The sequence below is a fragment of the Suricata suricatta genome, chromosome 5 (assembly GCF_006229205.1).
Source record: "Suricata suricatta isolate VVHF042 chromosome 5, meerkat_22Aug2017_6uvM2_HiC, whole genome shotgun sequence".
Classification (NCBI taxonomy): domain Eukaryota; kingdom Metazoa; phylum Chordata; class Mammalia; order Carnivora; family Herpestidae; genus Suricata; species Suricata suricatta.
Window position 1 is genome coordinate 77,992,264 of NC_043704.1, and position 24,459 is coordinate 78,016,722.

Here is a 24,459-nt window from a genome sequence, read left to right on the forward strand (position 1 = left end):
ACACACACACACACACACACACACACACACACGCACTCCATTCAGTAGAAATACCTTCCCTGATACTGAAAAGAGTGACTATTCCTGGGTTATAAATCCTTCCTGTGCCCCTCGAGCCCCTTAGCACAGCCCAGTCCTTGAAAGAGGAAGGCAGTTTCTTGGCTAGCCAGAAATCGGCAACCCAGGAGGAAAACACTGAATCATTCATTCCAAACATATTCCCTGGGCACCCACTGGGTTCCAGGCCCTGAAGAGAATCCAATTTGGGTTTGCTCTTCAAACACAAACAGATGAAAAATGCATGGCATTGAAGGAAAGCAATTTCCCTCCCCCTGAGTTAAGTGAAGTCTTAAAAAAACCTTGAGCTGAAGAATCCACATTAAATTCTTTCAATCATTTGGTTATTCTTTCCTGGGGCCTCTCCAATTTGTTTCAAATAGAGGACCCTCCAAGTAAACACAGTATTCTAATAAAAAACCCGATGTCACAAACCTTCTCTGTTCTCAGGTCCCCTGACTTGACTTCCTGTGGTTCAGTTTTTCTCCCCACTACCCCATGGGGCCAGGTAAGTACTAAGGTCTGTACTTGCTACTGGGAATACTGAGAAGAGTATTCTGCTCTTAAGGAATACACAATTCTTTAAGATGTAAGGTGAAATAATGTAGAGAAGAACTAATATGGCACCCAAAGGTGTGATGAGGTTTTACCATTTTAACACAAGTCCACACACTCAGGTCTCCAGATTCCCAACCCACAGCCCACAAGGTTGAGGAAAAAGAAACCTTGGCATCTACTTAATGCTCTTAAGAAATGTTCTACCAACACTTCATTTCCTGCTGTTTGGTTGAAGATCTCTGTTGAAAATCACAAGTTGCAAAGCATGAATGACTATTTGGAATGCATACACAAAAAATGTTTGGGGGAGTATTGATTTTTTTCAATACTTTTTAATGTATGCCAGTGTAGGACAGACCAAGTGTCCCCATAAAACATAGACAGGATGGACCTGGAAATATCCATTCATGTATCTACAAAGGCTAATCTTTACTAAGTTGAGGTAAGTCCTCTCTTGGAGCTTCATATTATTCCACTGCATTAAGAAAAAAAAAAAAAAAAAGGTTCTTCCCCACCCTGCCAGGAAATAAAGGAGTTTTTGAGTTCTAAAAAATATAATAAAACAATAAATAAAAAGTTTTTTAGGAAATTATATATGTATGTGTACGTGTATATGTATGTATACACGTGAGTATGTATATGTAAGTATATACACATATGTGTATGTGTATACATGTATATACAATGTATATACATGCCAATCCCAAAACGTCTTAGATCTATAGGCACATAAGAATAATTCTGCCATGTATTTTTCTTAGGTTAAAAGACAAAGCCTTCATTTATTGGGGTCTTCTCTGGATCAGGTACTGGGCTAGATAGTATACACATATTACCCCTTTTAATCTTCATCAAACAATCCTGATGAATACAGGTGAGGAAGCTGATACTTGGAGGAGTGTAAATGACTTTGTTTCCTCTCAAAATTCATATGTGGAAACCCTAATCCCCAAAATGGTGCTACTGAGAAGTGGGGCCATTGGGAAGGAATCAGGCTTAAACGAGGTCGTGGGGATGGAGTGCCCATGATGAGATTAGTTCCCTTAGAAGATGAGGAAGTGACAGGAGAACTTCCTCCCTCCAAGATGTGAGGATGCAATCGAAAGGCAAGCCAGGAAGAGAGCCCTCACTGAGAACCAAACCTGTAGGCATCTTGATCTTAAGACTTCCCGTCTTCCAGAGCGGTGAGAGAACGGCTGTTAAGCCACCCATTCTATGGGTATTTTGTTACAGCAGCCCAAGCTGACGGATACAGGAAGTTAACTTGTTCCAAACAACATAGTGAGGATTCATCCAAGGTATGCTTCCCCTTAAACCCTTGGGCTCTCCTCTTTACCAAACCACATTCAGTAACAAGGCAATGAAATCACTTCATTTAATCAATTAATACTGTCGAGTGTCTATACAGTTGATGCTTGAACAAGGTAGGTTTGAACTGTGTGGGTCCACTTATATGCAAAATTTTTTCTTTTGGTAAATATAATACAATACTGTAAATGTGTTTCTATTTTCTTGATAATATTTTCTTTTCTCTAGCTGATTTTATTATAAGAATAAAGCATTTAATACATATACAAAATAGGTGTTAATTGATGTTTGTGTTATTGGAAAGGTTTCTAGTCAACAGGAGGCTCTCAGTAAAGTTTGGGGAGTCGAGAGCTAGACATGGATTTTTGACTACAGGGGTGGAGGCTCTGTACCTTTAACCCCTTTGTTGTTCAAGGGTCAGTTGTATCATATTAAAGACATTATGTAGGTGCTCACACTATAAAGCCCTCCATGACTGTCCCTGTGCTTAAGAGCTTCTAATCTAATGTAGAAGATAAATAAATCAAGTATTCTGGTGTAGAGTGATAAAGAATAACATGGAAATTTGTATACAGTGCCATGGAAATCCAGCTAATGTCTAACACTGATTTAATCCTTACTTTGTACAAGTTTGGGGTATACGTGTTTCATATAAGTTATTTTATTTATGGTCACAGTAATCTTGTGAAGAAGGTAGTATCATTATTCCCATTTTATAGATGAGGAACTAAAACACAAAAAGGGTAAATAACTTGCCCAATTCTGGAACTGAAATTCAAACTAAGAGTGCCTGCCTCCAGAGCCCATATTTTTGATGAACCACTCTGCTCTACTGAAAGGCATTTAAAACCACCTAGGAAGTGAGGCAAGGCTCTGGATAATGTGTGCTTCAAGAAGCTTTTGAATGATGATCAGGAGATGACTCGATGCAGAAGGCAGATTTAATTAATTTCAGATAGAGAAAACAGCGTGTGCAAACACGCACAGAGACATGTACAGAATGACTTGTTGGAAGACATGTGTTTGCACAGTATGTAAATGGATGTCATGAAAACAGAATTACCATAAAAAGGGAGGAGAGCACCCACGAAGACTCTGACTCAGGAGTGTTGAGGTGGAATTCCAGGCATCAATCCTTTTAGAAGCTAACCAGAAGCAGAAGCAAGGTTTTGAAAGACCAAGACGTTTTCAGAAGCTGATCTGGGAATCTGAATCAGACCTAGGAACTCTCAGGCACTGAGGTGGATCCTTCTTGAGCCTAAACTCAAAATGAATCTGTAGGCAGTGCTGAAAGGTTTGTGGATTTACCCAACATTTCAAAGAGGAATGTCTCAGAATATTTCATACTTGTTCTTTCCAAATAATTAATCACACCCTCCCTTGCTTTATCAAAAGTCCCTTAAACTCCAAGGATGAATTTCTTCTGCTTCTTAGTCTCCCAGCCAAGATAAGTTGGCATCATTGTATTATGTCATAGTCCCAACCTGGTCCTGGCACAGAGAAATTACTCTGTGAATGTTAATTTCATTTTTTATATCTCTTTCCTGAAGACAAACTGCACTTGACCAAGAATTTTGTCAATACTCCTGTGAGCTTACAACTCATTTTAACCGCAACTGGGTCTTGATTTCATCTTAAATTTTAAGTGCTAGATTCCTGAACAACAGTGGGATTCCCATCACACAGGCCAGGAGTTAGAGATGCCATTCTGCCCCTTACTAGCTGTGCAATCTTGCAAAAGGAACTTATCTTTTCTAAAATTCATTTTCTACATCTCTAAAATGAAAATAACACATATCTACCTCATAGGATTGTTGTGAATTTTAAGAACAGTATTATAGAGCACTTAGTAAAATACAAAGCATACATAAAATACTCAATTGTGGTTCAGTGGCTTAGTCGGTTAAGCATCCGACCCTTGATTTTGGCTCAGGTCATGATTTCACGGTTCGTGGGATCAAGCCCTATGTTGGGCTTTGTGCTGATGACGCAGAACCTGCTTGGGATTCTCTCTCTCTCCTTCTCTCTGCCCCTCTCCCACTTGCATGCTCTCTGTCTAAAAATAAGTAATAAAAATAAAAACAAAATAAATAAACTACTCAATTGTTATTAGCTATTAATACAAAGGTGATGATGGTAATGGTAAACGAAAGACAGGAGGAGGAGCAGTGAGGAGGAGAAAACCACAATGAATAAGAATTCTTTTAAATTCCCTTTAGACATTTTTGCAACACTGATTGAATTAACAAACAAATTCATGAATAGGTGGTTAGAAATAAATCCACTTAAAGGCAACTCCTCAAAACTATGACAGTTTTCAAATATACAAAATCCATCCATTTCAATTTTCTAAAGCAATAACATAATCATTAATTCTATATATATATAATACAAGTTTTTGTCTGTTTGCCTGTTTGCTTGTCTGACACAGCTGAGCATCCTTCATTATATTGGAAATTATAGTTTAGTTACCCTGAGCACGTCAGCTGTAGGAGTCATTTAGATATCCTGGACAGAGGAACCAACAGCAAATTCAAGATATGAACCCAAGTAAGGAGTCACAAGGGCAGGCACTAAGGACTGTGCTCAAAGCCATTGATTTGCAATCAATTTTCTTCTATGTGGCATAAGGAAGGTGTTTCTTTAGAGAAAAAATACGAAGCATCCAGTCCAGAAACAATCCCCTAATGACCTGCCAAATATTTATTGAGCCATTATTATGCTCCAGGCTCTACTGATATAGTGGTGAGGTAAACAAATCTCGATTCCTCCCATTCCTGCATTCTGTAGAGGAAGGCACACAGACAAGGGATATGGACACATAAATATAGAGATCTAGATGAAAGGGAGATAGAAATACCTGTGGGAACAGCATCTAGATGAAGTGGAGAGCTAGTACAAAGGCCCTGAGGTAGGATCCATCATGTCTCAAAAAACACCAAAGAAGCAGGCATGGCCAAAGCAAAGGGAATGAAGAGGCAAGTGGAGAGAGATATAAGCAGAAGCCAGATCACATGCTAGAACAACCACAATTCTTTTACGATTTATGGATGTTTTTCATATTAAGTGGAGAAACCAAGCCCTGATAAAGTGACATGCATCTAGTACTAAGTGAGAGGCAAGGCCAGAATCCAGCTCTTTGGACCCTCAGCCCAGGCCCTAACTTCCCATATAGCTGCTTCTCACACTTATTTTTCCTATACAACCAGGCAACTTTGCTCTCCCTGTCACAGTAGTATCAGTAAGAGGATATTTTAAAAGCTACACAAAAGAAAAGACTGTGGGCACCCCCTATCCTTTTCTCTTTCCCACAAAACAACTGAATAGCTGTTGAATAGCTCAAGTCTCCCACAGCACACCCGGGGCTAACAGGAGGCCCACCCTCTGTGGAGCTCTCTCCTCCCCTGAATTGACTTTGGGGTATTCACTTGTCAGAAGCCAAAGAAGCTGGCAGGAGAGCAAGGACTAATTTTGAGAAGGCAGCAGAGAGGAAAACATAGTGGGACAAGACACAACAAATGCTCATTTCTTGCCACCTCCCTGGTATGTATGTATGTATGTATGTATGTATGTATTTTTTAACAGGAGAACTGTTTACTGTACTATATTAGTTCAACTCTTTGGGTACAGAAGACACAGCCCAGAGCAGGAAAACCCAAAAAGAAGAGGTAAATAAATACTCTGAGGAATCCCATCGAAATACAAGAGCAGGAACCAGTGCACAGTTGGGTTTTATGAAAGCTAGAAAACCACCAGGAATGAAAGCTACTCCCTAAGAGGCCGTTTCTATCATGATTTCTATGTCTCTCCCCACATTCCATCTGTGTCCTCTTGACCATCATGCTCACTCTGCTGACTACATCTTTGCTCCTCTTTAATTCAACCTTGCCCATGAACTTGTTTTCTTTATCCTGACTGTGCATGAACTTCCAGATCTACTTTCACAGCCAACTAGCCTCTCTAGCTGTTTCTCTCACTTCGAATCCTTAAGATTACAAATTCTTTTAGTCCAAATATACCTTTGAGCTTTTTGGGACACAGACCAGTTAATGGATTAGCTCCTCTATCCAATCAGCTATGGCCAGGGGCTAATGTTATGCAGTAGAAAATAGGAACTGCCAGAGAGATGCACTTCAGCCTTCTTTTTCAGAACTGTTTCAGCTTTTCTAATTCCTTTGTCTTTCCATACAAATTTTAGAATAATATTGTCTATCCTTGCAAAATATCTTGCTGAGATTTTGAATGGAATTATGTTAAATCTATATGTCAAATATCAGAGAATATCTTTACTATATTTTGTCTTCCAATCTATGAATATGGTATGTCTCTTCATTTATTTAGATCTTCTTTGATTTTTTTCATCAGCGTTTGGTAGCTTTCAGCATGCAAGTCCTATATGTATTGTATTAAATTTACACTTATGGATTCCTTTTCTTGATTATAAATGTTATGTTATTTTTAATTTGTTTTCAATTCTTTCATGCTAGCTTATAGAAATATAACTGATTTTCCTATGTTGATCTTGTACCCTGAACCTTTATTAATTTATTAATTCTGGGAATTTTTGTGTAGATTTCTTGGAGTTTTCTACAAAGATTGTCATGCCATCTACAGGTAAGGACAGTTTTTATTCTTTCCTTTCTGATCTGCATGTCTTTTATTTCCTTTTCTTGCTTTATTGTACAGGCTTGGTCTCCCAGCACTATGTTGAATACTTGTAGTGAGAGTATATTTGTTTGCCTTCTTCCCAATCTTAAGGAGAAAACACTAGACTTTTCCCACTAGCATAATGTTAATTACAGGTTTTGTGTAGATGTTATTTATCAATTGGAAAAGTTCCCCTCTATTATTTTTCTAAGAGTTTGTATTATAAATTGGTGTGTTAAGTTTCATCAAATGTTCCCTCAGCATCAGTTGATCTGATCATGTAATTTTTCTTCTTTAGGCAGGTAATGTGGTAGATTACACTGATTAATTTTCCAATATTGAACCAGCTTTACATCTCTAGAATAAACCCTCTTGGTTATGGTACATAATTATTTTTCTATATTGCTGAATTCTATTTGCTAACATTTTGATAAGAATTTTTGCATTTATATTCATGAGAGATATTGGTTTGTCATTTTATATTTGAGTGTCTTTGTCTGGATTTAGTATCAGATTAATACTGGCTTCATAGAATGTGCTGGGAATTGTTTTTTTCCACTTCTATTTTCTGAAGAAGATTATGTAAATTAGCGTTCATTCATCTCTAAACATTTCATAGAATTCTCCAGTGAAACCATCTGGGCCTAGAGATTTCTTTTTTAGGAGGCTTTAATTACAAATTCTATTTCCTAATTGTTATAGGGCTATTCACTGATCTATTTCATGTTGAGTGAGTTGTGGTCATTGAGTGTTTTGAGGAATTGAGCCATTTCATCTCAGTTGGCAAATTTATATGTGTAGAATTTTTAGCTGTAATCACATTTTTTTTGCATTTATTATTTTGCAGTTTGCAGGGTCTGTAGGGATATCCCATTTCACTTCTGATATTGATAATATGTATCTTCTCTTTTTTGTCAGCCTTGCTAAAAGTTTCTCAATTTTATTGAACTTAAAAAATGTTACCGTTTATTTATTTTGAGAAAAGGAGAGAGAGAGCAAGCACACATGTGACAGAGGAGATACAGAGAGAGAGGGAGAGAGAGAGAGAATCCCAAGCAGGATCTATGCTGTCAGCACAGAACCCACTGTGGGACTTGATCCCACAAACTGTGAGATCAAGACCTGAGCCAAATACAAATGTTGGGTGCTCAACCAACTGAACCACCCAGACCCCCTGAAATTTTATTGAGCTTTTCCTTCATTAATTTTCTCAAATTTTTATTTTTATTGGCTTCTACTCTTATCCTTATTATTTTCTTCCTTCTGTTCCCATTCTTCTTGTCTTTGTTCTTGAAACAGAATTTTGGATCATTGGTTTGAGACTCCTCCTCATATGATGTTAGCATTCTTCCCTTGGTGCTACAAATTTCTCTTTCAGGGCTACTTTAGCTGAATCTCACACATTTTGATATGTTGTATTTTTATTTGGATTCAGCTGAATGTATTTTTTATTTCCATTGAAAGCTCCTCTTTGACTCCTGGATTATTTAGAAATATGTTGTGTTGTTTCCAAGTGTTCAGAGATTCTCCTGTTATCTTCCAATTATGAATTCCTTTGCAGTCAGAGAACCTACTCTGAATTGTTTCAATTCTTTTAAATGTAGTAAGTTTGTTTTGTGGCTCAGGATATGTTGGATCTTGGTAGATGTTCTGTGGGTGCTCTATAAATGGGTGGAGTGTTCTATAAATGCTGACTGGGTTCTGTTGGTATGTTGAGTTCTTCTAAATCCCTGCTGACTTCCTGCCTCTTTGTCATATCAATTATTAAGAGAATGCTGTTGAAGACTCTAACCATAATCATGGATTTGTCTATTTCTCCTTCCAGTTCTATCAGTTTTTATTTCACATATCTTGCAGTTCTCTTGTTTAGTGCATACAGATTTAGGATTCTTCAGTCTTCTTGGTGGATTGACCCTTTTATCATTATGCAATTCTCTTTCTGTCCCGTGTAATTTTCTTTGCTTGGATATCTACATTTTTATTAATTCACAGAGCAGAGCATTTTAATTCTTACGCTTTGTAGTTCTTTCTACTAAAGAGAGTAGTGGAGGCAGAGACCTCCTCTTCCTCACATGGTTTGCTCTTCTTAGACCTACCCTATCTTACCTAAAACAGGGCATTTGGGGACAATGTAGATAACTCATAGAGTAAACACAATTTGCTGTTGGCTAATCAGACAGCATGTTTATTCATAAGAGTCTACAATAGTGGTTTGTACAACAGCAGTAGTGGCCCAAATGCTTTGATAGCCTCAATATTAAGATTGAGGTCTTATTTGTTTTCTTTACTAAAACACACATTGGCAGGCCCCTAAGTAATCAAGATCAAGTTTAAGGTATGGTTAAATTCTTTCCAGAACCTATTACCTTTTTAAAAATTATTTTTATAAAACTCCTTATTTCAGATCTTTCAGTAACTCAAGAAAGAAGTGCCTATCGTGGTCACAATGGAAACAGAATGGCAGTGGTATGCTGTAAATGGTAAACACTTTCTAAAATAATGATAATGCCTTCATTTCATTTCCTTGTATAAATTATGCTACCATGGGGGCACCTGGATGGCTCAGTCCACTAAGCAACCAACTCTTGATTTCAGCTCAGGTCATGATCTCATAGTTCTGGGTTTGAGCCCCACATGGGGCTCTGCACTGCCAGTGGGATTCTCTCTTTCTCTGCACTTCCTGTGCTTGCACTCTCTCTCTCAAAATAAATAAATAAATAAATTTAAAAAAATTATCCCATCACAATTGATTTCAAAATACCAAGGTAAGGTCACTAAACATGTAGTTGTAAGAGATGCACACAGTAGCTATCGTGACTGGGAGAGCCTACCACACGTCACTGTAAAGGGAATAAAGAGGGGTCAGTGTAAGGTAATGTGGAATAACAAGAGGTTGGCAAACTGGAAATATATGCCCTATCTAAAAGCATTTGAGGGGCACCTGTGGTTCAGTCGGTTAAATGTCTGACTCTTGATTTCGACTCAAGTTATGATCTCACAGTTTGTGGGATCAATCCCACATGTCACCTGGGATTCTCTCTCCCTCTTTCTTTGCCCCTTTCTTGCAGGCACTCTCTCTCAAAATAAATAAATAGACATTTAAAAAAATAAAAATAATAGAAGTATTCGAATGACCTATAGATCTCCAACTTGTGACGGCAGGAAAAAATAAGATGCATACTCCTTAGCCTGGCTTTCAAAATTCCTAACTTTCTGGTTCCTTTCTACTTTTCTAGCTTATTTATAGCTCTCTTACTCTTGATCACTACAATCCAGACCCTCTGACAGTTTGCGGTTTCCTGAGCCTATCTCTGTTACTCTACACATATTCTTCCTTCTTCCTGGGATGTAATTCCCCATCATATATTTTTGGAAATTTCTCTTTCTTCTTTTATCCTGGGTATCCCCTTTACCTAAGTCAACACTACAAATACAACAAGTTCTAAGCTCCCACAAGATCATTTGTGGGGCTGTATATCAGCATATATCATTCTATGTTTTGATTTCATTTGCATATACCTTCCTTCCCTCTGACCGAGAACTCCCTGAACATGAAAATCTTGTCTTGCTGCTTCTGTATTTTCATCACTCAGGGTGGAGTCTGGCTTATGGGAGGAGTTTGGTAAATACACACATGAATGTATGAATAAGTGAATATAAATAAAAACAACAATGATGACAACAATAACAATAACAGCCAATTCTGTGGCTCAGACCATGTGGCAAAAATGTGAGCATTCCACATATTTTAAGTAATTTAACCCTTAGACTAATATCTCGTTTTACATTCCCATTTTATAAATGATAAAACTGAGGTCCGGAGGATACAAGAGATTTGTATAATCAAGGTCACATGGCTAGTCAGTGATGGAACTGGGCATTTAGCTGCATCAGACTTTTTTCACCTCTTGGCTCTTTCTGACTCCTCCCTAATTAGTAGCAGTCTTGGGAAAACAAACATTTTCAAGTACATTTGTGACTGCAGTAACTAAATGCCCTCACTGTCCTATAATTCAGGTCACTCAGGGACCATTAGCTATCTGGATACGTCTGCTGCCATGGGGAATTTATAAAGAAAAGCAATGTGTTTAATTAAGTGGTTGTCGAAAACACCCACCCAGTATAAATGATTTCTGGCAACAGAGGTGAAGTTGTTGCTGCCAGAGCCCTGCCACAGGTCATTAACATCTTAATGGATTTGAGGCACTTTCCAGTTTGAGTGCTTTCACCAAAGGATGCAAGAAGTCTCCTTGGGCTTTGAGCTTGGAGACCCAGGAAAATGGAGGCAGGATTCACTGGGTGGACCCTGCTAGTGTCTGTGAAGGCCTTCAAACAGTAGAGGACCCAATCAGAATTAAATGCCAGTCAAGTCTGCGATGGGTTCTGAGCCCCTACTACGTGCCAGACACTGCCGGGAGGTGGGCAGAGATGAACTTGGACAAACGTGAACCAGAATCAGGCTCTGCCTCAAGGAGTGCTTTCCTCACAATGCGCACAGTGAACTGTGCTATGTAGTATAACATGACCAGAAAAAAGAAAGAGAAGATTATTCTGAATTAATATGCAAAGGCTTTATAGACATAACATCTCTGAAGGACAGGAAAGGTCTGAACGAACAGAAAGCAGAGAAAGACATACCCAACAAGCAGAGTGAGTGAGCACTGTGGCAGGAACATTTGGAAACCAGTGGGCAGTTCGATTTGACTGATAATTTGTGAAGGGGTATAAGGGTAAATAAGGCTGGAGTGGAAAATTCATTCCATCACATCCAGGGTTTTAAAGATGCAGCAGAAGAGTATTTAGGCAGTGAGGAGGCAGTGATGTCCTCGGTCTGTAAGCAGGAGAGCGATCTGCACTAATGCTTCTCAAATTTTAATGTACATAAAAATCAACTACGGATTCAGGTTCAGTATGTCTTGAGTGGCCCTGAGGGTTAGTCCTGCTAACAAATCCCTAGGGGATGCTGATATGCTCATTCCAAGACCACCCTTTGAGTAATATACTAGGCAAGGGCCTAGTATACATGAATATACATGAATGTACACAAAAATGGATGGGGATGGGGGGAGATATATTTCAGAATGTTAAGTTTTGCATAGTACATTTATTACTCATGACTAAGAAGGTTAGAAATCCCTGACTTCCAGGTTTTTTGGAGGGGTCTTTCTACTTATTTTTAAATTATAAGTAGCAGCATTTTTCATTACCAAAGTAGTTCAGCACTCCTTAGAATTAGACCGTGACAAGATGAAGTGTGATTGGCCTTAGCCCATCAGTGGCAAAGCCTGTATAGGTATTTGACTTTTTAGCTGATTCTGGGAAAAGACTAAATACTGTCAAATGCACAGCACAGGGAGAGGACGATCTGGAGAGGAAAAGGTTGCTGAACCTGCTCGATGAAATCTCTGCCCTCCTCCCTGCACACAACAGACAATCAACAAAGAAACCAGACACAGGCGCAAAGATCATGTATGCAATTGAAACTGTGGCCATCGCTGTTTCAGATGAAAAATCACAAAAAGCAGCACAAGCCATGTGATGAGAAGACCACAAGGCTGGGAGAGGGGTCCTGTGGAGTCAGGCCCTCCTGTGACCCTTAAGAAGTGGTTGCCCTTAGGCAAGTCATTTAATCTCTGGGTTTCCTCATCCATAAAATAAAGCCAAACGTTCCTCCTGGCTTCCTCTCCTGGGCCTGTTTGAGGATCAAATGTGAGAGCAGGGGTGAGAGGGATCGCTCACAGCACTGCTTTGGGGATCGGGGTACTCTAGGGGCACTCTGTGGCTGGGTCCTCTGTTCCTCAACATCCCTTTCTCTCTCAGGATGCCTTTCTTTTCATTTAAATTTCTAGGATAGCTCTTTATTCTGGGAAATCTTTCAAAACTAAGCAGACAAGTCCTGCATACTTCCATGTCCCCCACGAAGCCCAAGAAACAATTCTTTTAGCAAAAGTAGGGGCAGCAGAATGCACCAGAGCCCCACCTCTGCTACTTTACGGCTGTGGGACTCTTCCAAGCCTTGATTCTCACCTGCAATCTGCAGGCAATGCTTCCTACCTCAGATAATTACTCCAAAGACTGGATTAAAAGAAGAACACTTTTACCTACAAAGTGCTGTAGAATATTACTTATTTTCTTTATAAAAAAATAAATGGAGAATCTCTTAATGTATTTTCATTTGTTTCCAATTATGCAGTCTTTCTTTGCACTACTGCTATATAGCCCTAACTGAATGCTTCAATTTTAAAAGAATAATATAAATCCTTAGGGGCTGCTAGGTGGCTCAGCCAGTTGAGCATCCGGCTTCGGCTCAAGTCATGATCCCATGGTTTGTGGGTTTGAGCCCCACATCAGGGTTTGCACCGGCAGTGTGGGGCCTGCTTTGGATCCTCTGTCTCCCTCTCCCTCTCTATCCCTACCCCGATTGCATTCTCTCTCTCAAGAATGAATAAACATTAAATAATTTTTAAAATATATAAACGCTTAAATTTATGTAACCACTGACAGTTTGGAAAGTAATTGTCTAATAATAGGCAAATGATCAAGCAACTTTACAACACCTACATGATAACAATAAAAAAAACGAAAGGAAGTGCTATTTAGAGATCATCAAAACCATATGTATTATACCAGTCTAATGGCAAATGGAGGGAAATCACTTATCAGAACACTTGGTACAATTTAAATGTTATTTATTAATATTATGACAATCTTTGGCCAAGATGTGTGGAAAAAAGCTGGAATGAAAAAATACACCAAAAATTAACAGTGGCTGTGCTTCTTTCAAAAACAGTGAATTTCTAATGGACTAACGACTGAATTAAAACAAATGCCCTAGTGGTACCTGGAGTGGCTCAGTCAGTTGAGCATCTGACTTCAGCTCAGGTCATGATTTTGCGTTCATGGGTTCGAGTCCTGTGTCAGACTCTGTGCTGACAGCTAGCTCAGAACCTGGGGCCTGTCTTCAGATTCTGTGTCTCCCTCTCTCTCTGACCCTCCCCTGCTTACGCCATTTCTCTCTCTCTCAAAAAAATAAATTTAGAAAAAACATTAATACAAATGCCAAATGGCAAAACCTTCTTAAATTTACCGAGGTATACCAAGTGTGAGTAGCAGAACCAAGATTCAGACCCAAGACTTCTGACTCCAAATTTAAGATCTTTTCTATGATATCAAGCTGTCTCCTCAACTTTACTTCCATTCTATTGTCCATATGTCCATCATAGCCAGTGAATTGGATTTCACATATTATACCAAAGTGCTAGGATATAAACCTTGGTGGGTTTAAGGGAAGGTAAGCAATAGGACACACTGTAAGTATTTACCACAAGATGAAGACTGACAGTTACTTGACCCCCCCCCCCAGCCACCAGAGGCAAGTCTTCCCATTTAGGAACAAGAGCAATGAGAACATCCTCCCCAACCACTTCGGACTAATGTGCTGAAAGGAAGATCCCATCTCCTCCTACCTCCTTAAGCACTATATACAAAGCCATCTTGAGTACATTCTATTGAAGAGCCACTTCATTGCCATTATAACACAATTTTTGAGACTTTGGAGAGTGTCAAGATGTTCTCCTTGGTGCCGGCTTAATGGATCACTTCTGAAAGTGTACACACAATTTCTTCAAAAAGTTCTTTCCCAGAAGGGCCGAGAAGGACAGTAAGAGGAGGAGATGAAGTTAAGATAGACCCCATCTTGTCTTTATAGCTGGAGAGGCATATAAAGCTCCAGGATGGGCTGGACTGGAGGTCTAGGTCCTAAGTGGCATCTTCTTAGGGTACTATTCTTAATGGTTTCCACTAATTGGGATCTACCTGGAGTTGATGGTTGCATCTCTCCAGTTCTCTTTTAAGTCTCTCTCTCCATCTTCCTCACATCCTACACTCAAGTGCCTTCAAACTAATTTTTTCTAATTTTACTGAATGATATACCAGTATAAATTTAGAATATCATAAAGCAGCTCACCCGAGTTTGGGTGATATCCTTTGGAAAGTGCTTTTACTGATTTAATGTTATTTTACACCCTTAGATTCTATAGAAGGCAAGGCTATAAGAAACAAATATGTCAGGATTACTGTCTCTTTTGAACAAAGTACTTAAGATAGTTTCTGGACGCATATGTAAAACCATCCATTCACCATCTCTATGTGGATGCCCGATGGACACCTCAGACACATTTTTTCCCCAAAACGGGACTCAGCAAGTTCTATAAAAAGCAAATGACAAGATTGTTGAGATAATTAAATAAGATTGCATGCATAGAGTTTCTTCTTCAATGTTTGGCATATGGTGGTTTCTCAATAAAGTGGAGTTATCATTTCCTTCTAAGCCTGGAATGGTGGCACAGTGAACCCATCAGTTTCCCAGGCCAAAGCCCAAGAGTGGCCCTAAACTCCTGCCTCACAGATAATCAAACATAGAGATCCACAAAGTTCTGCTCTTTCAGTTATTAGGTTGCCTCATCAGTCTAGCTCTATGATAAACAACAGAATTCCATTACACATTTCTTCTTTAAAGTGTGCACCATGTTATGTTTTTGCAGAAAAAAGCACAAGAGGGTTCTAACAGAAAGAAGAAGCTTTTCATAATTCACAGCTTGGGCTGGGGGTTGGCAGTGTAGGTGTGAGAACAATGTCTTCTGCCCTAGCCTTGGGCCCAGAACACAGACCCTCAGCAACCTTGCAGCCTCTGCTTGGCATTGAGCGTTCTTCAGCTGCCTGCCCAGAGTTCACCAATTCTTCAATGAAGAAGGTGACTTCTGTGGAATGGGACAATAGTTTTTAAATGCTGGAATGATATTTCCTCAATTATGTTTCTATGTATTTACAACATCGCAGCCACAGACATGGCATACTTGAAAGTTTAATCTGCATTGTTAACATATTCACTGTTGCTTTCTAAAGTTTAGACAAACAACGAAGCAATACATCAAACTCTGATCTCTAGTGTTTGCTGACTTCCATGGTGGAATCACTGCCCCCAGGGTCAATTCCAAGCCATGTACGTGACCCCACTGAATGTACAGTGGAGAAGAGAAGCATAGTAGCATGCCATCATGTAATATTTCCACTACACAAGCATAACAGGCATAAATAACCTCAACTCCAAATGCAGCAGCAAAATTAAGTTAAAAAATCAGAAAGCAAGGAGTTTTGAATACATGACCCATTTTAAATTTAATTTAGTTGGTGTGACATCTTATGTTTTAATAATTAACAATCAACTCTCAAAATTCCTGAAACCGTAATGTTCACTTCTCCTACTCAGTGGGAACCAGCTCGGACATGCCTCTGGACCAGCCCCTCGCTGATATTGCACAAGCATCTAACTTGGCAGGCAGCCTTCTGGCCATCCATTGATCCTTCACATTTCAAACATGTACGGGCCATAACCCTCATCCATAATTCCAAATTCAATAAAGCCCTGAAAATGGCAGCCATGGCACAGATACAAGTTGTGCTAAAACCAGATCTGGACCAACATGCAGCCATCCATTTGACTTAGAATTTCACATGTTTTCCTGCAAAAATTTTAATGTGTTTGATTATGGGGGGCTGTCGCAGGCCTCTACTTGGAGAATAAAATAAAATGTGTATGTATTGTTTTACCTTTCTAAAATCTGACAAAGTCTCAATCTGATTCATATCAGATACCAGGGGTTTAGATAAGGGATTGTGGGCCTTCAGGGGTCTTTGTAAAATAGAAATATAGTCACACTTTCTTACCCGTCAGTGCTTCCCCATAGCCTATGGGGTAGAATCTAAGTTCCTAAATATGATACCCAAGGCCCTTAAGCACTCATGATAGTCTCCACATCACTCTCCTATGTCAAACCATGGCTCTGACCAACCATGACTGAAGGTTAAGCTGCGGTGAGTCACCCACACCTATACCTTACATCCTTTGGGAAAGAATCAGAACCCGGCTAGTACAGGAGCACAGTCCACCTTCCTTGCTTTATCCCTTATGTGATTTCCTCTGTTCACTTCCTCGTTCCTCATCTCCATTTCTCATCTGTCGCATGGCAGTCACAAAATCAGCAAGGTTGTAGTGAATATAAGCAAGTCATGGTCATGAAGTCCTTCTGTAATGTGCTATATACACTGGAAGGGTTTTCACTCTTATCATTCTGAACCTGGAATAGTTGTTCGAAAGCAAACATTCTTTCCACTGTTGGATGAGTAACTGGGGGTTTCTCATCTCCGTAAAAGGAGCTAACCATTGATGTACATAAAGACCAGTCATTGCTGTCACACACACAAAAGTGTTACACTTGACACGAATTACACATGGTTGGTGCATTTGGGGAAGCTTTTCTACAGTAAAGACTCTGTAACTCATAAGAACTGAATGTATGGGTTTCATCCTATTAGAAAAAAGAGAAAGGGACAAGAGTAGTCCCAGGCTCTCACCTCTTTGGGCCTGTATGTTTATTGGTTTATTTAGTTTTCTCTTTTGTTTTGTTTTGCTGTAATTTTGGGAATTTTGCTCTGATACTGACTGCTTTTATTGTTGCTTTTGACTTTCCTACATTGGTGCACTAAAAACAAAGACTTAAGTGTGAAAGTTATTCAAAACCTCTATGCATGCCCTTCCTTTAACAAATGCCTCCCATCTTCCTCTTGAACAGTCACAGTGACTGGGAGGCTATTCATTTAGCCCGGATGCCTGGACCATCTTCATTGCACCTGACAGCTTTTTCCATTAGAAGAAAACAGTCTGAACCAGCTTTAAGGTTTAACAGGCAAAGAAAAGCAAGTGACAAATTCTTACTATGGTAGAAATGACTGGAATCAAATCTTTATTGAAAGTAGCTTTAGATGGAGTGGGAAGAGGTATAAAATGATTTTGGCAGAGAGGAAGATCAAAAAGAACACAAAAGAATTACCATCAAAAGAGGAGAAATGGTTCCAAAGTGCAACGGAAGAAAGTCTAACAGCAAATGACAATGATCGCCTAAACTTCCACATGTACAGGATCTATCCCTCATTACCATCTATAATATAAATGTACATAGCACAAAGTAAAAGAGACTAGTTACTGGGCAGTCTTCACCAACTCTTCAAGCTTCCTATTATATTCAGAGCTAGGGTGCAAAACTTGTATCTTAGGGCACACCTGTTCAGACTTATCTGAAAACTGCTGGTTTTATCAGTCATCCCAGTAGATGATAAATCAAACCAACAGAATTATGGTGCTAAGTCTTACTACAAATCACAGTCTGACTTATCTTAGGACAAATTATATCTAAAGACCTTTGTAATCATGAAACAAAAGCATTCCAAACAAAAATAAGCCAAATTTCTATATAAATAAGACCAACGATTAAAGCATGTACTATTAAAGAGACTGCTGATTCTATTATTTGAGAATTCAAAAAGCTACCACTGAACTTTGAAAGACCACATTTGTGCATTCTTTCTTATAAATGAAATGCAGTGTAGGAACAAAACAGGTTAAGTATCTCCTTCTGATTAGACCTTCAGAATTCAAGTAGATGTCTGTCCTAATCAAGGCAGATTTTTTTTATTTGCACAAGTCAAACTTTACTTTGCAGATGGCAGGTGATGTGTGAAAAGGGGGGTGGTAAAAGTGAATAAGCAAAAACCCTGAATTATAGAGATTTTTTTTTCAATGGAGATAACCCAGAGATGAAAGACCTGGAGATGGATAGGACAAAAATAAAGGCAGAGGCTACCAAACAAACAAACAAAAACAAAGGGCCTTTACCAATAGATAAAACTTGTGAATAGAGAAGGGACGCTGATGTCTGATAAAAATCCACCATGTGCTGGGGACTTTGCGAAGAGTTTTACCATGAGACACATTTAGCCCTTGTAACAACTCCTCAGGTACTTATCACTATCCTCAGTTTATACATGAAGAAACAGATGCCTAGACATGGTCAGGTTGTCTTTCCAATCTCATTTTCACTCAATTCTTAGAACTCACTTGAAACAATAAAGTCATATGGCGGTCAGGCAGGTGGTCCCACAAGCGATCTGGTTCTACATTCCACTGACTGAAAGATTTTGTTCTCTTTAAGAAAGATTAAATCATTCTTAACTCAAGATATAGGAATTATTGAGCTTCTCTGCTGGAGCCTTTGGAGCCAGAAAACTTATTGAACCAACTGAGTATCCAAAATGAAGTTCTACCTACATTCTCCATTTAGTGTTATATATTCTTTAGCAGAAAAGAGGTGCCTCTTTCTCTTATAATGTGAATATATTACTTATTATTACAAAGACCATGGCATATCTAATATCCTCCTGGTGGGTGAAGAAAGAGTCATAGACACTAGAATTTCAGGGCAAGACATAAGGTAACCATCTTCATGATGCCATTTGCAGTGAAAACCTTGAGAGCTAAGATAATCCTCTAGGATGAATGGAGGACTTATTGAAGGAATAGTCTCAAGTGTTACACTTGATTTGTCTTTTCTATTCCACATGATTTCGCTGGTTTTGCAGCCCATGTTATTGGACATAAGATAAAATTCAAACTGTGTATACTGATCTCATTTGCCTTTTATAGCCTTCCTTTCCAGTGTGCCCAGAGTGGGATGGTTAGTAGCCTGATGTAGCTAGAATGAGAGTGCTTGTAAGAGAGACTGTAACCAAAGAGATAAGTGAAGAGTCCAGTGCAACAGTCCTTGAGAGCTATGATGAGCGCCTGACCTAAGGGAGTCATAGTGGTAGCTGACTGTGCCCAGAAAACTGTTGTCGGAGTCAACCCTAGTCATACATCAGCCACAGGGCACCACAAAACTTTACTCTCTAATTGTGGGAATATGCCAACCAATGATCTTACATGGCATTCATAAGAAATTCTGCCTTAGATCTATCTCCTATTCTGTTACAGCAGTGTCAAGGAAAATGCTAGATCTCCATGGCCCCTCACATAGCCATAACTACTCACTCTGTCACAAGCCAGAAGCCTTGAATGGTCTCTCCAGGAGTCTTTGCTATGTGGCCTTTCAAGTCTTCCATGGCAGTCTCGATGGCCCCTGGCTGAGTGGGAAAAAGAAAATATCTAGTTTAGAGAAAACTGAGCCCTCTTTGTCCTTATGATTAGTGAGTATTACCCATAGTCTTCTCCAAAAAGCTGATGGGAAAGATAGCTCTTGCATTCATCTGTTTGTTCTAGGCACAGCCTGCTGGAGAGCTTAGACTTGAACTGTGGTATTTAGTAAGCTGCTCTCCTTGGGTGGGACCAAAGTAATCCAAGTCCTGTCTTCCATGATCTTACTCATACTTTCTCACAAAAATGAAGAAAGCCATTTTTAGAGGGCCAGTTTTCCCAAACAAACATGTTTATCAGAATGTTCAACACATTTAGCAATATATACATTTTTAAAAGCAAACCTTTCTCTCTTCAAAGAGCACCTGGCAATAACACACCTAAGAAAAATCTTTTTCTAATATTCTGACCACAATTTTAGCTGATTCTGGGAAATTAACATTTTTGTCTCCTTTCCTTGCTTTCTTCCCCCTTCTGCAAACAGGTGCTTCTACTTATGGGCCTACCTCTAGCTTAAACTTTGATTAACCTTTTTCCTGATAAGAAATTCATAGACCTCTATCTCCATGATTCCTAAACTTCGGTACACATTAGAATCAAAAACACAGATGTATGGGCACTGTTCCCAGAGATTCTGATTCAGTAGGTCTGAAGTGAGCCTGAGAACTTGCATCACCCAGGTAATGCTGCTGGTACAGGACTGCACAGAGAACTATTGTTCTCCAGACAGTTATTTTCAACCTCAGCTACATATCAAATCATGAGGGGAGCCTTTAAAATCCCGAATGTCCAGGCTGCACACCAGGGCAAATGTAGCAGATACTCAGTGGGTACCTGTTGTGTGGGACCCACATATCAGTACATTGGGATTTCTGAAGGCCTCCCAGATGACTCCAATGTGTAGCAAAGGTTGAAAACCACTGCAGCCCAGGAATTTTCAAGGCTATTTTATAGGTGTGAAAACAGGGACTAGTGTGGGGAGGTAACTTGTCAGCTAAGAAGTGGTGGAGGCAAGATGAGAACACAAACACTCTACTGCCCCACCTACAAATGCAGACCTGGCCTCATCCCCAGCCCTGAACCTACTGACAAGTAGGTTCCCAGTTCCTGAATATTCTCCATATAATAGGACTTTAATACTAACCACCGAATCTTCTCTAAGTATTAACAGTCCTAATCCTCCCAGCCTGAGACCTTTCTGTCACAAAAGGAAACAGGGACAGGAGCCTGGCCTAGGATCCCTTCAAATGTCTTTTCGTCTCACAGCTAGCATGGGGGTAGGATTTGGGGTTGCTTGCTGTCTTGGGCTATGACAAAAAGTTGTGAAACATTTTGGCCACAACGTCCATTGGCCCCCGCCCAAAAAAAAAACTCAAAACTTATGAGAATCCATATATGAAAAACAGGAAGAGAATGGCCCTGCTTCACATAAAGTGGCAGAAAATGGTGCAGAACTCTACCCCTCTCCCACAATTCACTCAGCACAGCCCAAGTCATCCAGAAAATGTCCACTGAACAGAGTCGAGTGACCACAGATCCCATTCCATATCTGTCATAAATAAATTCCGTAACTTCCAGCCAATTATTTGAGTTTTCTTGGCCTTCATTTCCTTATCTATAATGACAACTGAGGAGAGAGAACCAAAGGTTTCTGAGCCAAGCCGATGATGAAAGCCTCCTGGAAGTCTTTAAGAAAATAAGATCACAGCCCTTACACCGAGACATTCTGATTTTCCCATTTTAACACATTTCCTGTTGAATTGAACAGTCAGCGAGTGGACTGAATGATTTCTCCTCTGTCGTCCTCTGAGGCTGGTTCACTGTTGTCAGAGAGAGAACATGGCAGCCCGTGGCTGCCAGAAGCTGTGAGTCATAAAATCAGTAAGTTCTGGAGCATTAATCAAGTGTGCCTTGAACACCCACTGACAAAGACGGCTGTGCCAACGTCACTGGTCCCAGTGACCCTACTGGCAGAACCAAATAATGCCGGAGGAAAATTCTCCTTCATCCCTTGACAGTGCTCCCATCCCCCAACCCGAGCTCCCCGTGATGCACCCTGACTGCCCCAGGCCCACTGCTCAACATTGGACTTTCTTTGATGACTCATCAGGTGATTTTTCCTGTCTCTCTTCTTATATTTACATGATTTCTTCCTTGGCTAATATAACTCACTAGTGAAACCAAGACTTTTCAGAAGAAGAAAAAGACACTAAGGGAAAGTGGAGAATAATGAAATAGTCCTAAAATAAGCATATTGTTGAATGCTTTTACACCGGGCACTGTGCCAAAATATGTGAAGATGAATATAAAACTGTTGACTTTTTCAAAACCTTATGTGTCTTCCCTGTGGAGAGCAATTGACAAAATCTATCAAAATGTTCTATTCTTTGATCAACACATTCCACTTCTGTGAAGTTATACTAGGGATGTTCTTGCATTTGTACAAAATGACAGCTGTACACACAGTGTCCTTTGCAGCATTGTTTGTGGATAGCAAAATTTTGGAAACAATGCAAATATCTATCAGTAGGGGATTCATTAGATATATTACAGGACAGAGCCATTCAATGGAATACGATGCAAAAAATTTGAGGAAATCTGGGCTAATATGGAAAAATTTCAAAATGTATTAAGTGAAAGAAAAAAGTATTCAGAAGGGTAAATGGGCAACATTTCTGTATAACAGAGAAGGGATAAGAATAAATATTTTCATATGCTTGAATATGCAAAAGCAACCCTAGAAGGAAACATAGAATGTGTTAATGGTGGTCTCCCGCAGGTAGGAAGGAACTTGATGGGACAATGGATAGAGGTGGTGTCTCACTGTATACCTTTTCAAAAGTTAAACGTTAAACAAAAGCACATGCACCCATGTGTGTGTGTGTGTGTGTGTATGTGTGTGTGTGTATGTGTGTATGTGTGCGTGTGTTTATTTCTTTTGATGGAAGGAAGAGAAGGAGAGAGAGCATGGGCAGGGCAGGGGCAGAGAGGAAGAGAGAGGATCCTAAGCAATCTCCCTGCTGTCAGCACAGAGCCCAATGCGGGGCTTGGTCTCAAGAACCGTGAGATCAGATTGTGACTGAGCTGAAATCAAGAATCAGATGCTTAACCGACTGAGCCACCCAGGTGCCCCAGAAGTATGTTTCTTATAGAACGGCTGGGAAGTCTCCAGAGTTCCATAAACGTCCTCACTGAGCCTGGTGTTCTTTATCTTCAGCAGCAACAGTGCTCATGCCTTTATGGAACAGTTAATCATTGTATCCTGTTAGAGTATTTTATTTGCACTCTCCTATCTGTCATCGTTTGCTACTGAACTAAATTAACTTCAGCCATTTAGTGTAGAAAATTAAATAATGTGTGAACGCTCTGACTTATGTCTGGGGCAACGTTTAGATCTCAGCCTTTCTGCCCACTGTGAGATCCAAATTATGTCCTCATCATTCTAGACCTCAGTTTACTCATCTGCTAGGTAGAAGGTGGAAAAGATAATATTAACTGTAATAGAGCTGTTGGGAAATGCCAAAAATATTTAGGAACACTGAACTTTCATTCTTATTGTTAACATTAAATGGAAGGAAAATAGTTGTACCAGGATTTGGAGGTCAAATGGTTACTGCAATGAAACAATTAGCTCAAAGACTCCTTGCAGCCTAAGACTAATAGGAAAGTATGATGGAATATTAAGTGCTCATCAGCCAATATACATATATTTCTAATGCTAAAATTTAAGAAAAATTATTAGGGAAAATCCTTATTTACAAGTCACTATACAGAATACTGGGCAGCATCTTTTCTAACAGTTCACCACTGAATATTCATCAAAACAAAAGCATGTATGTGTTTCCTTACATTTCCTTAAAGCTAGACTAGCCAGAAGCCAGTTGTCACACAAATACCACTCACATCTGCTGGTTATAGTTTCCCATGTACTGGACTCCTTAACTAGACAGTAAGAGGTGGGGGCAGTATGCTCTCAGGGACTCACACAATAAGATCTCTCTTGTGGGTGTCATCCTACCAGATAGAAATCGTTTTGTGGTAAACACATAAGGGAAGGAAAACTGCTCTAAATTAGATATGATTTGTAAAGCCCAGGGCAAATTTTCTCTCCTTGAAAATAAAGGAAGTGCCTCTTATTTTATTATTGTGAAGTGTCTGTCCTCAGAAAGAAACATCAACCTTATTACAATCTTCAAGAGATTTCAGTGTAAGGAGCGTAGTTGAGGAACCTTTTGCCCAGTGAGATATGTAATCTCTAGACCAGAAAGAAGCTCACACAATAACAATACAACTAATATATTTAGTTGTTCCCAATGCAAGAGCAAGACACAGGGAACCCTATAGTAAGAGAAGAGGGGTAGGGAGAGAGTATGAAAGCCAAATTAGTGTCATGAAAGCAATGACATCTTGCACACAATGGGAAGTCCCAAACCTGCTTATTAAAGTCTCGTTTCTCACAATAGAACACAAGCTATAAAAAGGCCATGGGGAACCATTAATTAAATATTAAAAGATCAAATAGTTTTAGTCCCATTAGTTTGTATGTAATTTACATTCTCAAGTATAAATTTAGAGATAATTCCCCATCCCTAATCGCTTTCAACTTTCTGATAAGGTATCTGCAAATATAGAGTCCTACAGGGAGTTTAAAAATATCTTTCCCCATGCGTATCAAGTATTGTTCCTTTCATACAAAGTTGCTTTTGAATATCAGTCTCCACAGCTAAGGGGATTATCATCATATACCTCGAGTTATTAGCCTTGAGTGGTATTTTTGTTCAGAAAAGGCACGAGGTCTTTTTTAGATATGTCTAAGCAATAATAGCAAATGAATAAAAACAGGAGGAAAAAATTGTCCAAGCAGA

At 39.4% G+C, this 24,459-nt stretch overlaps 1 protein-coding gene across 1 annotated transcript in view; it reads right to left on the minus strand.

Annotated features, from left to right (window-relative positions):
- The window catches only part of TPRG1 (tumor protein p63 regulated 1), a 108,471-nt gene that overhangs the window by 78,862 nt on the left and 5,150 nt on the right, over nucleotides 1-24,459 (minus strand). The window contains exon 2 of the mRNA XM_029940888.1: nucleotides 19,493-19,584. Coding sequence (XP_029796748.1) covers nucleotides 19,493-19,584 — 92 coding nt within the window. The remainder of the gene's footprint in view (nucleotides 1-19,492; nucleotides 19,585-24,459) is intronic.